Genomic DNA, 16337 nt, shown 5'->3' on the forward strand with positions numbered 1-16337 from the left:
GCTGTACATCTCTATGACTTTAATATATTTTCATAGGGAAAATAGAAACAAAATCTATATATCAGAAAATAATAAACCTGGAGTAGAAGAGCATAGCGAGCTAGCACTCATTAGCAACAGCATTAGAATTGAGCAAAGCATTAAATATATGCAGTTATGAATTGCCATAATCCAATCGAACAATGAAACAGGCTTGTGCGGGTTAGATGATCCATTCCTATTCTTGTGCTTTCCCCATGTCTGAAACAGGGCATGTTCGAATAAATCAGATTAGTAGCATCAATTCTTGAAAGATTGCATATGACAGAGAATTTCAAATTTCTAATCAGGGAGATGTGTTGATTGGAAAGGTTGGGTCAATGCCTTGGGAAGACCGTAATTGGAGCAGTGAGAGATCATTTAAATTGATGATATAGGTCGGAGCAAATCTCTCATATATGGTAATGAGTTAAGAATAAGGACAATGAAGAGGCAAAGCAAAATAGCAAAAACTTATTTCAAAATGACACCTAGACAATCAGTTCCGAAGAGAGCTCCTCGATGTACAGCTCTCTTTGGCTATTTCCTACCATCCTTTGCTCTTTTTCATCTTTTCTTTGAACTATTTTAAGTTCTCCAGGCTCTAATATTGAAAGCATTTTAACCTGAGATTCAAGTTAATTGCCAGTTTAGATGACGTGTATTAATTTTAAATACTAATCCCCTCCCCTTGTCATCTCTTTAAAGATCTGAATCTTTTCCAAAATTTAATTCAAACTCCTAGACTTGTCTGGATATCAATGGCATACTTGTGCACTTGAACTACATTGGACTAAACTATAAGAGTTTATTAATTTGCAACTCTTCTCCCACAACTGTGACTGAGAGATTTCTGCCTTCTCTTATGCATTTCAGCTTCATTATGTGCCTGGCCAGAAACTCAGTACCTGAGTTGTAGTAAACTTCTGCTCCTGGAATTTAGAGTGTACCTAAACACTACCACTGTATTTTTTGACCTTCAGCCAATTCTGTACACTTAGTGAAACTTCATTCACACCAAAATTATCTCTACCAGTATGTCCTTTGATACTCTACCCTCAAATGCCTCTGGACCTCAGTCATTGTATCCATTAAAAATTTGGATGGTCATGAGTGCATTCCTGCTGATGTTTATAAATATTATTTTACCCTTAGACATCTGACTTTAACTCTGGATATTCACCTAATGTCTCCAATTTGTTTCCCATTTACTATTGGATTCTGCTTTGTAACCACCCATCTATGTACTTTGTATTTTCCCTGAATCTAGTCATGTGCACATTTGCAGCTGCTCTGGATTTGAGCCAATCACTTAAATTTCCCCTTGCCCTGAATTTACATTTTTTTTATTGTTTCTTTGTCTCCTCATTCCCTCTCCTGAGTTCACTTTGTTTATCGGACCTTCGTTAGCCATATTTTCATTAAACTACTTGCCAACAAACGTCTAATCCTGATCCTAGTATTAATGGTTCTTTCTCCCCAGGTTATGTTCTGTCTCTCTTTTCAAATCTGTAACCATTGTTTCTCAATAACTAACCCTTAATCCTCCATCAGCTCTGCAAGTTATCACTCTGTCTCCAGCTTCCCTTTCTTCTCCCTAGCCCTTGAATATGGTGTTGACACCCAAATCGATCCCCATGTTTCCCAAGATTCCATATTTGAATCCAGTTGGATTTCTGACCATGTTCCTGTCATTATACTGAAAACAGTTGTGAACAAAGCCATAAATGACACCTTATTTGCCCAAAGCAAACTATCCTTTATGTCCTCCTTGGTCTGCCCACAGCATTGACACTGATGATTTCTCTATATTCCTCAAATGCCTTCCACAATCATGTGGCTAGTTGGGCTAGTTGCGCTCACATAGTTCCACTTTTGTTTATAATAGCCAAACTATTACTTGCCATAGTGTCTCTTCCCACTCCCACACTGATAACTCTGCTATTCCCAAAGCATCAGTTGTTGGATTGGAAATTCTGAAGGAACAGGATATTCTGAAAGGAGGCGGTGAGCAGCCAGAGGTTGTGGTCCATCTGCATACCAATGACACAGGCAGAAAGAGAGATGAGGTCTGCACAGGGAGTTAAGTAGGAAGTTGGCAAGCAGGACCCCTAGGATTGTAATTTCAGGATTACTTCCTGTGCTATATGCCAGTGAGGCTTGGAATAGGAAGATAGTACAATTAAATATATGGCTAAAGAGCTAGTGTAGGAGGGATAGCTTTAGGTATGTGGGTCATTGGGATGTCTTCTGGGGCAGGTGGAACCTGTACAAAAATGACAGATTGCACCTAACTGGAGGGGGACTAATATCCTGGCTAAGAGGTTTGTTACTGTCATTTGGGAGAGTTTAAAGTAATGTGACAAGGGAGTGGGAGCCAGTATGTCAGCAAGTAAAGTGACCAAGGAGGAGTTTGAGACTAAGGTCAGTAAGACTAAGAGGAAGAACAGACAGGGAGAGGTTACTGATCACAATGGAACTGACAGTCTGAGGCACGTTTGTTTTAAAGGTTTTGCAAGATGGACTGATTAGTAAAGTTAGATCTCATGGAATTCAGAGTAAGCTTGCTAATTGGATACAAAATTGTCTTTATGTTTGAAGACAGAGGGTGTTGTTTTTTGGACTGGAGGCCTGTGACCAGCAGTGTTCTAAAGAGATTGGTACTAGGTCGACTTTTGTTTGTCATTTATATAAATGATTTGCATAATGATAAAGGAGACATGGGTAGAACATAGAACATTACAGCGCAGTACAGGCCCTTCGGCCCTCGATGTTGCGCCGACCTATCATAACAATCTGAAGCCCATCTAACCTACACTATTCCAAGTACGTCCATATGCTTGTCCAATGATGGGTAGTAAGTTTTGCGGATGACACCAAAATTGGTATTATAGTAGACAGTGAAGAAGATCATCTAACATTACAAAGAGATCTTGATCAATTGGGTCAATGGGCTGAGGAATGGCAAACTGAATTTAATTTGAATAAAAGCGAGATATTGCATTTTAATAAAGCAGGGCTTATACAATTAATGGTTGGCCTTGGGTGATTTTGGAGAACAGATCTATGGATTGAGGTACCTAATTCTTTGAAATTTGTGTCACTGGTAGACAGGGTGGTTAATAAGGTGTTTAGCATGCTTCCTTTCATTACTCAGATAGTTCAGTGTAAGAGTTCGGACATCATTTTGAGGTTTTACAGGACGTTGATGAGGCCTCTTTCAGAGTACCGTGCGCAGTTCTGGTCATCCTGTTTTAGAAATGATATTATTAAACTGCAGAGGATTCAGAAACGATTTACAAAGATGTTGCTGAGAATGAAGGATTTGAGTTATAAGGAGAGGCTAGATAAGCTAGGACTTTTTTTTCACTGGAGTGTAGGAGGTTGAGGGGGATATTAAAGAAGTTTATAAAATCATGAAGGTTTATAGATCAGGTGAACAGCAAAGTTCTTTTCCCTAAGTTCAAGACTAAGGGGGCATATATTTCAGGTGAGAGGAGGAAGATTTAAAAACGATATGAGCGGCAACTTAAATTATGCAAAGAGGTTCATGTGTGGAATGAACTTCCTGAGGAAGTGGTGGATGTGGACACAGTTATAAAGTTTAAAAGACATTTGGATAAGTACGTGAATTGGAAAGGTTTGGAGGGATATGGGGCAAACACAGCCCGTTGGACTAGTTTAATTTGGAAACTTAGTCGGCATGGACTGGTTGGGCTGAAGGATCTATTTCCATGCTGTATAACTCATATGATTCCTGTGTACCCTACTAGTCCATACAAGCCACTTTGAAAAAGACCTGTTTATTCCTCCTTTGTTTTCTGTCAGCAACGAGTTCTCAATCCCATAGCCCCAATCTCCTGCTTAGCTCTACCTGCTAATCCCTTAAGTGGAACTTTTTCGAAAGCATGTTATCAGCTTGGAGCTAAAATAGTAACATGAATTTACTGTTAGATTAAGAGAAAATAGTGTATCTTTGAAGTGATGTAACTATTAAGTAATATGCATAAACCTTTTACTGTTCATCAGGAATGGGTTTAGCTTCTGTCAAAGATATCAAGTGGGCATCTTTTCCCACAAGCTATCAGTATCACCAAGAATGATCGTTGGCCGTGAAACTACCCAAGATATGCTAAATCATATCTAACATTGAGATGGCGACTGTAGTGAAGACTATGGCAGTTATAGCATGCTGGCAGCTGTGACCTCCACTACTTCCTATTAACAGAAACCAAACATGACTGCTTCCCTTGAGCTGGTTAACCGAGTTGATGTCAAGGAATATGAGATTTTACAGCATTGCTGTGCACAAGCACAAAAATAATTCTGCTTTCATGCTACAAAGCTAAAATTCTTTTTTTTTGTTATATTGTAGAACCCGTAATTCAAATTAACACATGGATTGGACCAACTGGCCATGGAGACCAATGTCAGACAGTTGAGCAGTTCTCATCAGGACAGACTGCAGGGACTTGTCATAGTGAGCTCTTCTTGGAGGATATTCAGACTGATGAAGACAAACTTAATTGCAGTCTTCTTTCTTCAGAGTCTACATTTATGCCTGTAACCAATGCAATGTCTCCTCTTTCACCTTCCAGCGATCTAAGGCTTCCGGGACATATCCTGGCTGTAGAGACTGATGTTATGTCATCATTGCATTTGGAAACTGGCGATATGCATAAGGATAGCGATGATCAAAAATATCAGAGGGCTGCAAGAAGAACAGAAAACTATGGAGGATGGATGGAAAAAACCATCGATAAAAGTAAAGAAGAGAATGACAGCAAATTGTTCCATGTATCCAATACAATCAAATCATGTGTAAATATTAGTTCAAATGTAAACAAATGCCTAGAGTTGGCTGCATTAACAAAAGAGCACAGTTTGCTGGATAACAGATTCCCCAAACAGCCACAAATGGAAGTTGACCAGAAGATGGTGGGAGAAGACTCAAAGCCAGATAAATCTGGTTCATCTGTAACAATTGAGCCAAATCCAGAACTTCTAAATAAAATTAATACAGCAGCCATAAAGATTCAAGCACTCTGGCGAGGATTCTACATCAGGAATTGCAATAAGAAGGGGAAGGAAGTACGTTGTGAAATCCGGCTGCGTAGGATGCAGGAACATGTACAGTACTTGACTGAGGAAGTAATCAGGTGAAATACTTGAGAGGGAGGGGTTCATTTCTCTTTTTGAGAACTCTGATTAAATATATCTTAATTAATCAATCTCAGATTTAAACCTAAGAATTGACTTAGCATGAATTGCTATTTGTAGATGAGAGTTCTATCACTGTAGGTATAGATCTATTTCCTAACTTCATTGTTGAAAGGTCTGACTCAAAGTTCTAGACAGTGCCTCTGAGGCTTAGTTGCCCTAAGGTAAACTCTGAGGCAAAAGTGAGGACTGCAGATGCTGGAGATCAGGCACCATCTGAGGCGCAGGAAGATCAACGTTACGGGCAAAAGCGCTTCATTAGGAATTCCTGATAAAGGGCTTTTGCCCGAAATGTTGATTCTCCTGCTCCTTGGATGCTGCCTGACCTGCTATGCTTTTCCAGCACCACATTCTTGAATATACATTCTAAGGCTCTATGTAAAAATAGAGCCCTACCCTGTCTATTCCACTATTAACTTTAGAACTCTGGTCACATCACCCTTTTGCCTTTTAATTTTCAGAGACTTAGTTTGTGTAATCCTCCTTTGTAATTTAACCCTTGGAGTACACATTATCATTTTGGTAATTCCACATTGTAGTCCTTTTGACATTAACATACCTTTTCTAAGGTTTAGTCCCCAGAATAGTTCATAGGACATGAGCACTGGACTAACCAGAGCTTTGTGTTGCTGTAGCATGACTTCTTCTCCTGCATTTCTGTCCTCAATAAGTAGTGGTTAATGTTGCATAAACCTTTTGGATCATTTTCTGTGTCTTTTTGTGATATTTAAATGAGATGTACCTGGATCCCAAAGTCATTTTGGTTCTTCGTTGTTCCTCACTTTTCATTCTTAGGGAAATCCTAGAACATACAACAATACAGCACATTCCAGGCATCTACCACCCTTTGTGTTTTTAAAAAACAACTTGCCTCATGCATTTCCTTCATTTTCCTGCCCTCGCCTTAAACCGATGCCACCTAGTATTTGATGATCAATGTTGAGTTAGCAAGTTAGATACAAAATTGACTTAATCATAGATTGCGGGTACTTGTGGAGGGGTGTTTTTCTGATTGGAAGTCTGAGACCAGTGGTGTTCTGTTAGGATCATTACTGGGACCTCTCTTGTTTGTAATACATATAAATGATTTGGATAAAAATATAAGATATCTGATTAGTAAGTTTGCAGACAGCATGAAAATTAATGGTGTTTTGGAAAGTGAGGAAGGTTATCAAAGGATACAGCAGGATTTGTATAGATTAGTTGGAAAGTTGGGTAGTGAAATGATAGATGGAGTGTAATCCAGACAAATATGAGGTGATGCATTTTGGGAGGTCAAATGCAAGAGAAAAATATATAATAAATGGCAGGACCCTTAGGAGCATTGATAATGAGGGGAATCTTTGGGTGCGAGTCCATAGTTCCCTGAAAGTGATAACATAAGTGAATAAAATGGTTAAAAAAGCATATAGCATACTTGCCTTCATCAGTATGAAAGTCGCCAAGTCTTGTGGTCGCTGTATAAAGGTATTAGTTAGGACACATTTGACGTATTGTGTTCAGTTCTAATGGCCACACTACAAAAAAGATGTGGAGGCTTTGGAGAGAGTGCAACGTGAATCACCACTATGTTGTCTGGATTGGACTATATTAGCTTTAAGGAAATTTTTGACAAACTTGGATTATTTTCGCTCAAGTGTCAGAGGCTGAGGGACAACCTGATAGAAGTATATAAAGTTATGAGGCATGGATGCAGTGGATAGTCAGAGTCTAAGTGAATGAACTTGCATTTGCTTACACTGAAATCTATTTGCACAGTCACTTAATTAATACCTGTATACACTTATGCTTGCATTTAATCTGCTTACACTGATTCTGATGATTTTTGAGTCTTTGTAAATTTGGGTATGTCACTTTTTACTCCCATCATGTAGGTCACTAAAACGTTTGGTCAATTATTGCAATCCGAAATAGATCCTTGCAGAGCACTGCTAAACACTGCAAAATACATCTTGTCACTTGAAGTAGTTGGTCTTTGTTGCTGTTCTCTGTCCCAACGTGCAATTTTCTAACCAGGTCTGTAACCTGTCTGCAATGTCACGTTTCAAATTTAATTAACAGTTTTTTTATGAAGAGCATTATCAAATATCTCTTAAGTCTGTACGAGTCACGTCAAGGTTTGCAGAAATCTAGCCCAGCGTCTAGTAATTTTCCAACAATTGATATTGGATAATTGGTGCATTATGAGGTGTTTTCCTATTTCATCTATCTTGAAAAGTACAGTAATTTGCAATTTTCCAATGTAACAGATGGATCCCAAATCAAGTTCACTTTGGAAGACTTTCACCAGGTTTGTAGGTAACAAAGAATAAATGGCAAGGCGAATGGTGAGAACAATAGAGTCTACAGAGGGTCATAAAGCAGTTAAGTGAGTGGACAAAAACTTGGTAGATGAAATATAATATTAAGAAATGGTAGGAAGAACAGAAGAGTTGAATATTATTTCAATAGAGAGACTCTGTACAGTGGGCTTTGGATTATTTATGCATGGATTACAAAAAGCTAGCATATGTGTTACATGGGTAATAGGGAAAACAAATCAACAGCTGGTCTCTTTCAAAGGAATAGAGTGTTACAGTAGGGGACTCTTGCTGAAACTGCACAAGGTGCTAATTAGACCACAGCTAGAATAGTTTTGTTCCCCTTGTACAAAAAACAGAAATTGCTAATGAAACACAGCAGCATCTACGGGAAGAAAGCAAAGTTAACATTTTCAAGTCTGGTGATTCTTCTTCAGAACTTTCCCCATATCTAAGGTAAGATATTATTGGCATTAGGGACAGTCCAGAGACATTTTATTACATACATTCTGTGTATAGAGGGATTTTCTTGGACATGTGAAGAATAATAGAAGACCTTATTAAAATATATAAGATTCTGAGGGAGCTACCTATTGGATGCAGAGGGATTGTTTGCCCTTGTGGGAGAGTCTAAGGCCAGAGGATATAATCCGAGTAAGGAGTCACCCATTAATACAGATGAAGAATTTCTTCTCTGAGTGTACTGAATCTGTGGAATTCTTTACCTTGGAGAGGTGTTAAGGCTAGATTGTTAAGAATATTCAAAGCTGAGGTAGGCAGATTTTTAGTTGCTAAGCATCAAAGATCATGGGGATAAGGCAGGAAAGTGGCACTGAGGATTATCAGTTCAATCATGATCTCATTGAATGGTAGAGGAGGCTCAAGAAGCTGAGTGCCCTATTCCTGCTCTTATTTGCACAGTCACTTAATTAATACCTGTATATACTTATGCTTGCATTTAATCTGCTTACACTGATTCTGATGATTTTTGAGTCTTCGTAAATTTGGGTATGTCACTTTTTACTCTCATCATGTAGGTCATTAAAACGTTTGGTCAATTATTGCAATCCGAAATAGATCCTTGCAGAGCACTGCTAAACACTGCAAAATACATCTTGTCACTTGAAGTAGTTGGTCTTTGTTGCTGTTCTCTGTCCCTACGTGCAATTTTCTAACCAGGTCTGTAACCTGTCTACAATGTCACGTTTCAAATTACAGTCTTATGGCCTGTAGTTAGGACATATGCAATATGCTCACCTAATTTCAAATCCTGGAATGAAAACCTCTGGTATTAGGAATTTGATAGTTCTTAATGCATTATTTTCTTGATGTATTATTTTGCTTACATTAATTTTATTAAGTTTGGTGTTTCATATATTATGAATTTCACTGGGTGTGCCATGTTGTGAAGTTTGCATTAATATTTAGTAGAGGAAAAGGAATTGTTCAGTATGTTCAGCATTTCTTATTTCATTGGCAATATCGCTGTTATCGGTTTTGAAGGGGCCCTGAATCTCTTAAAAGTGTCAGAATCTTTAAAGGAAAACATTGCTGAAGGGGAAGTGAGAAAAAGTATTTTTCTAACTTCCCTTCGCTCTCTCCCTCATCAATATGTCCTAAACGACCTGCATACTCTCCGTTATACTCCCTACTTCTCGAATGCGTGCTTTCCAAAAATGTTTCAATTTTGTTTATCTATGCTTGGACCTTTGTAGATGGAGGAAAGAATATGAAGAAGAACGTATGCAGAGGATGGTGCAGGAAGAAGCTATAAAGTTTTTATGGAACCAGGTAACTTTTCTTGATGCTTGTGGCTCAATTAGATTGCTTATCCCAAAAATAAATGAATTTATTCCCAACACATAACTATGTCTTTTAAAATTAAATATTGTTAATGAAGGGCATATTGCATATATTCATATTTCCAATAATCAAAGAGTATCAAAAAAGGAAACATTTAGACTGATACACTATTAATATTTCCTTGAAGAAGGACTTGGATAATGCAGAAGCTTGAGATAGTTACCTTAAAATAGAACTGTCATGCCCAGTAAAAAGCATATATACCTTAAAACATGGTTTGTGTCGTAGTGGAAGCATCTGGATCTCCCATTATTTATTCAAAAACAGACCGTGATAAACTCTTAAGATAGCTGCCAAGAGGTGTCCGGTGAAATTTGCAACTCAAGACAGTCTATCATGATTCTGCAAAGTACCAAACTATGTTATAGTGATTGGGAGTATTCTCCTTGAACTGATGTGTATATATACAGCATTCCTTGTGGAATTTCACGCTTGCCACTGTTGAAATCTATCCCAAAACACTGGCACCATGTATTCCTAGGTGCTGTCTCCAAAGTTACAATGTAACAAAGGAGAGCTGACCAGGCTAGTTATCCACAGCTTATGAAAGACTATTTTCACTTTCTATTGAATGTCACTTCAGCAACACAGCAACTAAATAGTTGACGTTCTTGAGCCCCTTCACCTGTTGATCAATTTTACGACTGGAAAAAAACACACTTTAAACTCACCATTTGGTTTTTTTTCAGAGTTTGTCTTTTACTCATTTACTGTTGTGCGTCACCCACTATTAATAGAATATAATTACTGTCTGACAAATTAACTTGGGAAGTTTTCACTGTAAATGCAGATGTAAGACTTTACAATAGCAATACAAAAATTTTAAAATGGGGTCTGAATTGTACCACATGCTCTGAAAACAAAATACTTGAATGTTAACTCCCATGCTCTACACCCTTGAAGTTTAACTGGTACATTACAAGGCCTTTTTAAAATTTCCAAAGGCCACTATGTATTTATGTCTCTGTGGCCACTTATCTGGTCCATTTTGAATCAAAGGTCGGCCACATTAATGTATAATCTTCCACTTCCCACATAATCATTTTGGCCTTAGCATGACGTTCACCATTATCTAACTCCATCTAAAGTCACCAGACATGGTTACGATTGGGGAGATGGAGATCTGTAAACACTTTCTCACTCAGGTCACAACAGTCCTGATGGTGCAATGTCTGAAACCTCTCTTCTTCGATCCTTTTATAATTGGTCTGATTGGCAATATTGATACAGCAGCAATGGTCCTATCCAATCCATACTCAGTAGTCTTTCCTGTTTTCAACATGCAGCTCTTTATAACTTTAATAAACCCGATAACACTGTCTCTGCTCTATTCCCAGAGGCCTGCACCAATACCAGGATCTGTTTAAAGACTCCAAATAGAAAACTATTCCACTTGAAGAGAACTTTTTTGTTTCCCCTTTAACATGAATACTCTGTGTTCAGAGCTGCCAAACAGAAATGATAGGCTGATCCAACCCCACTGCAATTAGCTTCCTATTTACCCTTTGCTCCTTATTTAATTCAAATGGTTGCCATGTTACAATCAGGAAACCAAATAATCATCTTTCTGAATACTCACCAGCCCATAGTGGTTGAGGGGAAATTGCACAAAACTAATTACAGGCTTTCCCATCAAATGGGTAATCCCACAGGTTGGAGATGGGTTTAAAATTTTGACATCTGACCCAAACCAACCCACTCATTCTTGAGTATTAGCATTCAGCCCAATAAGTAAGTGATTGGAAATTAATATTAAATGTGCAAAACATATGTATATGCATTTAATCTTATGGATTATGAAAATATCTATTTAGATGGCATGTTTCCATTCTATTGTTCTTTTCATCTTTGATGCAGGTTCGGAGCCTACAAGAATGGCAAATATGCATGACGCAGAAGCAGAATGGAGTATTGCAGCCTGACACTAAAGAATCAATTTCCCCTCAACATATGTTTATCCACTCATCTCAATGCATGCCACAGTCTCACCTCTTGAATAACCACCTGAGTCCAAACTCTGGACAAGATACTCACTTGGGTTGTTCATTGCAAGAGTTTCCCGATTCTGGCTTTCAGTCATCAGACATCACCCGTAATTGTCTCCAAGATTCCCTGAATTCTCATCGGAGTTCTTCAGCAGGGAGCACGAACACAGTTGTAGAAGTCCCCTGTGTTGTTACAAAAGACAGTGAGTGTTTGACTGAAGAGCTTCAGGAGCCAGACACCCTAGATTCCAGTCTCACACCCAGCAGTAAAGAAAATTCCGATAACAGCGAACAGGACAGCAGTCTTATACAGCAGTATCTTAATTCATTAAGGCAACTAGATGCTGAAGAAGATGAACCAAATTTTAGCAGGAGAACAGAATGCAGTACTATGAACAATGTTCATGATTCCCTCTGTGGTGCTTCAGTGCAAATGTCTGGAGATTCTAATACCAAGTTTCCAGAGGTTTTCTGTCAGGCACAAGAGGGTGTCATTGAAATTGACATTGTGGACTGTGTAGATGTGCAAGGAAAAAGTCACAAGCCAATTTTGAAGCATTGTGTAGATGCCAATAACTAAGTAACTGCAGTCAGTTAGGAACAGTGCTAATAAAATCATTTTCTGACAAGATGCATACTTATGTGAAAGCAATATTTGAAGGCATTGAAATATTCCATATGCTGAAAATGCTACATTTGAAAATGAAATGTTATCGTGATAATTATATAAAATACCAATTTTCAGAAACTTTGTTAGGATATGATTTAAATGGAACACTAATATTTAATTATTTAGTTTTTTTCTTGTCAACATTCCAGCTAACAATGATTTGCAGCCCCAATATCTACAATCTTAACATTTTTGAATGGCTTTTACTGTTCTGAAAAAAAGATTTCCTCTCTTCTCTTCTGTTGATGTACTGAGCCATTCACAATTCCTGGTTCAAAATCCACACATCCCTTGACATCTCCTCTCAGCATGATAGCACAACCAAGATTATTGCATTCCTGTATCATCGTGGTGATTTCACACACCACACTAGTAAAACATATGTAGCAGCAATCTAGAATGTCATTAGTTTGCCAATTTGCTTCTGTTTGTAGCCTTTATTTGTGGAAAAATATTCTTCATTGCAATAAGTTATTTCTATGTGTGAGGTGTTGCTCTTGTTGGACTGATTTAGCACTACTCCTCTAAGAAAGGAATAGATTATTATAGTTTTGACAGATTTCAGCAACCATAATTTCTATCCATTCTAAATTATCCTATGTTAGTAAACAGTTTTTATGTCCCAAGGATTCTAATTAATGAACAGTTGATGGACAACAGAAAACAGTTAATCAAAAGCAGAAATATTATATTTTAGTATGTATTATGGAGTTTTTTTTTAGAAAAACACATGAAACCAAAAGCAGTTACGAGTGTGCATTGTTTTACTATTGTGGAATAATTTATTTATCATTCCTTGGGAAAGAGCAAGATTTATTGGAACTTCAAACCAAAAATTGATGAGGTTAAATTGCAAATATAGTTCTGAGATGCAAACCATTTGGTCTCCATTCATAGAAAAAGCTGTAATGGGACATTACTTTAACCAGCTTATTGCCCCTGATCATTATTCCATAATTCTTCATGTGTCTGTGAGCATCGGTGAAGATAAACCCAGCCTGGATTGTGATGTCAAGTAATTTACCAAACTGTTGTTACCTAGCATCACTTAGAAAATTAACTTTGACTTGTCAAAGCCTGGAAAATATATCCTGCATTTTGCTCTGCTATCTGTGATGAGGTGGAGCAATCAATTTACTGGAGAATTACTTTTGTGAAATTATAGCAGAAATAAAAAACAAAGCAGACTGGTTTTGCCTTTACTATTAGGTCTTGTTTTGTGTAACTATGTGGTTTGGAGCAAATCCTGTTGAGCTTCATTACACATTAGACATGTGGCATGAAACAAGCTACTGATCTGAGAGCTATTTGCAATTGAACTTGTACATAGAGATTAAAACTGAAGAAAACACTACTAACACTGAAAAAAGTTAGATTCCTTATTTGAGTGATTTATCGTTTCATTTTCTGTAATGAATATTTAAATGCTCATAATATTAGGATTATTGATAAAATGCATGATACATATATCTTTGATACATTCAAGTAGTTTCTATTGACATTTATGGCAAATAATAACTAACCACTAAAATATGCACGTAGATCTTACTCACAAATATTGCAATTTTCAAATAAATTGCATTTTACAATGGTAGTATAAAGAAAGAAAATAGTATCTAAAGAATTAAGTGACTATTTTACTTTAGTGTAACCTAGACGCATCTATTTTTACTGGCAATTTTTACACTTTTTCCAAATGTTGCAAAGTTCTTTTCGACCTTTGTTAGTTTTGGTTCACGGATGTATATCCCATCAGAAATGCGAATTTAAAATCTATGAGCCATAATTGTCTGTGTCATATGTGAAGATTGTTAATCATAAGGGGGGGGGGGGGGGGAGAAGAAAAGAGTTAGGAAGTGAGATGAGCAAACTGTTAAGTCACTGAGAATTCCCAGTCTTCCATGTAGACATTTTTGTGGTATTATTTTCATTGGTTTAACCTGTAGGGTTTTAAAATCTGGGTCAAATTTGTTTATTCTTGGAGCAAAAGCATACTGGAGTTAAAATTCATACATTTGTGCATACTGGAGTTAAAATTCTCTGCACCATCCAATGAAGACAAAGATTATGATAATTCAATTCCAAAAAGGTTAGTGTCTCTGCAAAACAATCTTTTTGCAAAATTAAAGTAATTTTTACCTTCTTTCTGCCTTTTTCAAATTTAGCTTAAACTGACTTTTAATTTTTCTATGTTTATACTGTTTTATTGGGGTGAGAACTTGAAATGCAGTTATTTATTATTCAAATTTAAGTTATCTGTATAGTAATAAACATTTTTAGACATATTGGGTTTTTAAAACAAATTTATTTTGTGGTTTATTTAATTGATTTATGAAACTGAGCAGCGATATTAATCTTCATTTGTACATAAGGTTTACTTTATACAGTCAGCTATCTATTTTATTTGAAACAGTCCATAATCTAATGTTTTAAAACAGCTAAACAAGCAATTAAGTTTAACAAACAGTTTACAGAAGTACCTTGTACCCCGGTCTCAGATTAGATCTTTAAATTTAGTCTGTGCATATCTGTCATATATACACCTTTTATTACCTCCTCTAAGCAATCTTTCCCATGAGTTATCTGAAGTTGTTTGTTATTTTATAGAGATAAGATAGGGGGAAATTAACAGTTGCAGCAAATTGAAATTAAAATGTGAGTTCCATCAGCTGAAAAACATAAATGAGTTACTGTTTTAGAAATTGACTTTGTGATGATGGGTCTCTACTCAAAATATCAACTTTCACAAATTTTAGGATCCTCCCTTTTGGCATTTAAATTTAATAATCAAGGGAGAAACAACTTGATATTAAGTGAGTGGAATCTGGGCCAAAAATCTGCAGATGTTGAAAATCCGAAACAAAACCAGAAATTGCTGGTAAAAGTTCAGCTGGTTTGGCAGCATCTGTGGAGAGAGAGAATGTTTTGGATCCAATCCTCCTTTTTCATTGTTTTACTTTGTTCTTAATTTCCCAATAGATTGACAAATTTAGCATGCAAGCTGATAAGTCAGTCCATTCACGACATGAGCTCAACATTGAGACCAAAGTCCAAATTATCGCTTGATGGAAGTTAATTATGTTGAAGGGATTAGTTGGAGCACTGTCTCTAGAGTCGAATGCAACAAAGTAGACTTAAAAAAAAAACTATTCTTGATCTGAATTGTGGCACAATTTAACCTTGAGCAATTACAATACAGCCTACGAAATTTGGGTGTTGTTTAAACTTAACAGGGTGCACACGCTTTCACCCAAAAGCTTGTCCCAATTAAGTACGGATCAAGAAAATTATTTTGTATGAAGGTGTAAACTATTATTTCTATATTTGAATGGCAAGATTGTGGCCTAGTTTGTTTATGTTATATTTATTTGAATATTTTCGTACTTTTTTGTATACCAGTTTAAAACTTAATAAAATGAGTTTCAAGCATCTGAGTAAAATTTTGAGAAAGTTTGTCATTTGTCATTTCTCTTTTATTTAATTTTCACCTATTTTGTGATCGGAATATTTCCTACATTTACACAACAAATGGAAGTGTTAAGAATTTAAAGAATTATGGTGGGAGCGTGAAATATTTTAATTCTATCCATTGGAATAGAAAACAGTATTGTACTGGAGACTTTAACTTTCAGTTAAATAGTCAGCTGCAGTGTCTCAGCCTCATTTAATTGCATTGGAGTGGTGATGAAATCTACCTGACCTTTTTCCTGAGCTGTGCAAAAATACAGTGTTTCAACTGGGAAGCTGGCACCGATAGGAAACAGCTGAGTCTCTAACTGCTAGAAGAAAAGTGGTAAATTTTACTACTGGAAACCTGAAACAAAAACAAATGGTATTGAGACCAATTAAGTTAAATATTTCAAGTGTAGACCCCATTTATTATTTCTTATGAATAGCACTTTAAATAAAACAATGAAAGAAAGGAAAAAATAACTTGTACACAAGACGAGAGCTAAAATCATCAAAGTATTAAAATGGAACATAGATGATTAACATGATACTGTAAGGAGACTTCATTAAAGATATTTAAGGTTTAAAATATGCTGTTTGAACTCAATCTGAACCACCTCCGATATCTTCCTTGAGATATAAATGCATGATACTTGCATGCATTTAAAGAAAATGTTACTGCATTTATGTTGCCTTTGGGTGCAATGTATTTGCTTAACATGGACCAAAAAATAATAGTTTTGCTCACTGGTGCCATAAACTTGAACTCAAAGCTATACCCATTATAGGAAAGCTGTCAAGTACAGAAGAGAATGGAAAGAAGATTTGCTT

General features: G+C 36.7%; 1 protein-coding gene across 1 annotated transcript in view; it reads left to right on the plus strand.

The window, feature by feature from the left end:
- cep97 (centrosomal protein 97) overlaps nt 1-15500 on the plus strand; it is a 55635-nt gene extending 40135 nt beyond the window's left edge. The window contains exons 9-11 of the mRNA XM_043701110.2: nt 4394-5177; nt 9254-9329; nt 11259-15500. Coding sequence (XP_043557045.2) covers nt 4394-5177; nt 9254-9329; nt 11259-11966 — 1568 coding nt within the window. The 3' untranslated portion in view covers nt 11967-15500. The remainder of the gene's footprint in view (nt 1-4393; nt 5178-9253; nt 9330-11258) is intronic.
- Nucleotides 15501-16337: the final 837 nt, after the last annotated feature.

The sequence above is a fragment of the Chiloscyllium plagiosum genome, unplaced genomic scaffold (genome assembly GCF_037043375.1).
Source record: "Chiloscyllium plagiosum isolate Xiang-an unplaced genomic scaffold, Cpla_swu_hap1 HiC_scaffold_12, whole genome shotgun sequence".
NCBI lineage: Eukaryota > Metazoa > Chordata > Chondrichthyes > Orectolobiformes > Hemiscylliidae > Chiloscyllium > Chiloscyllium plagiosum.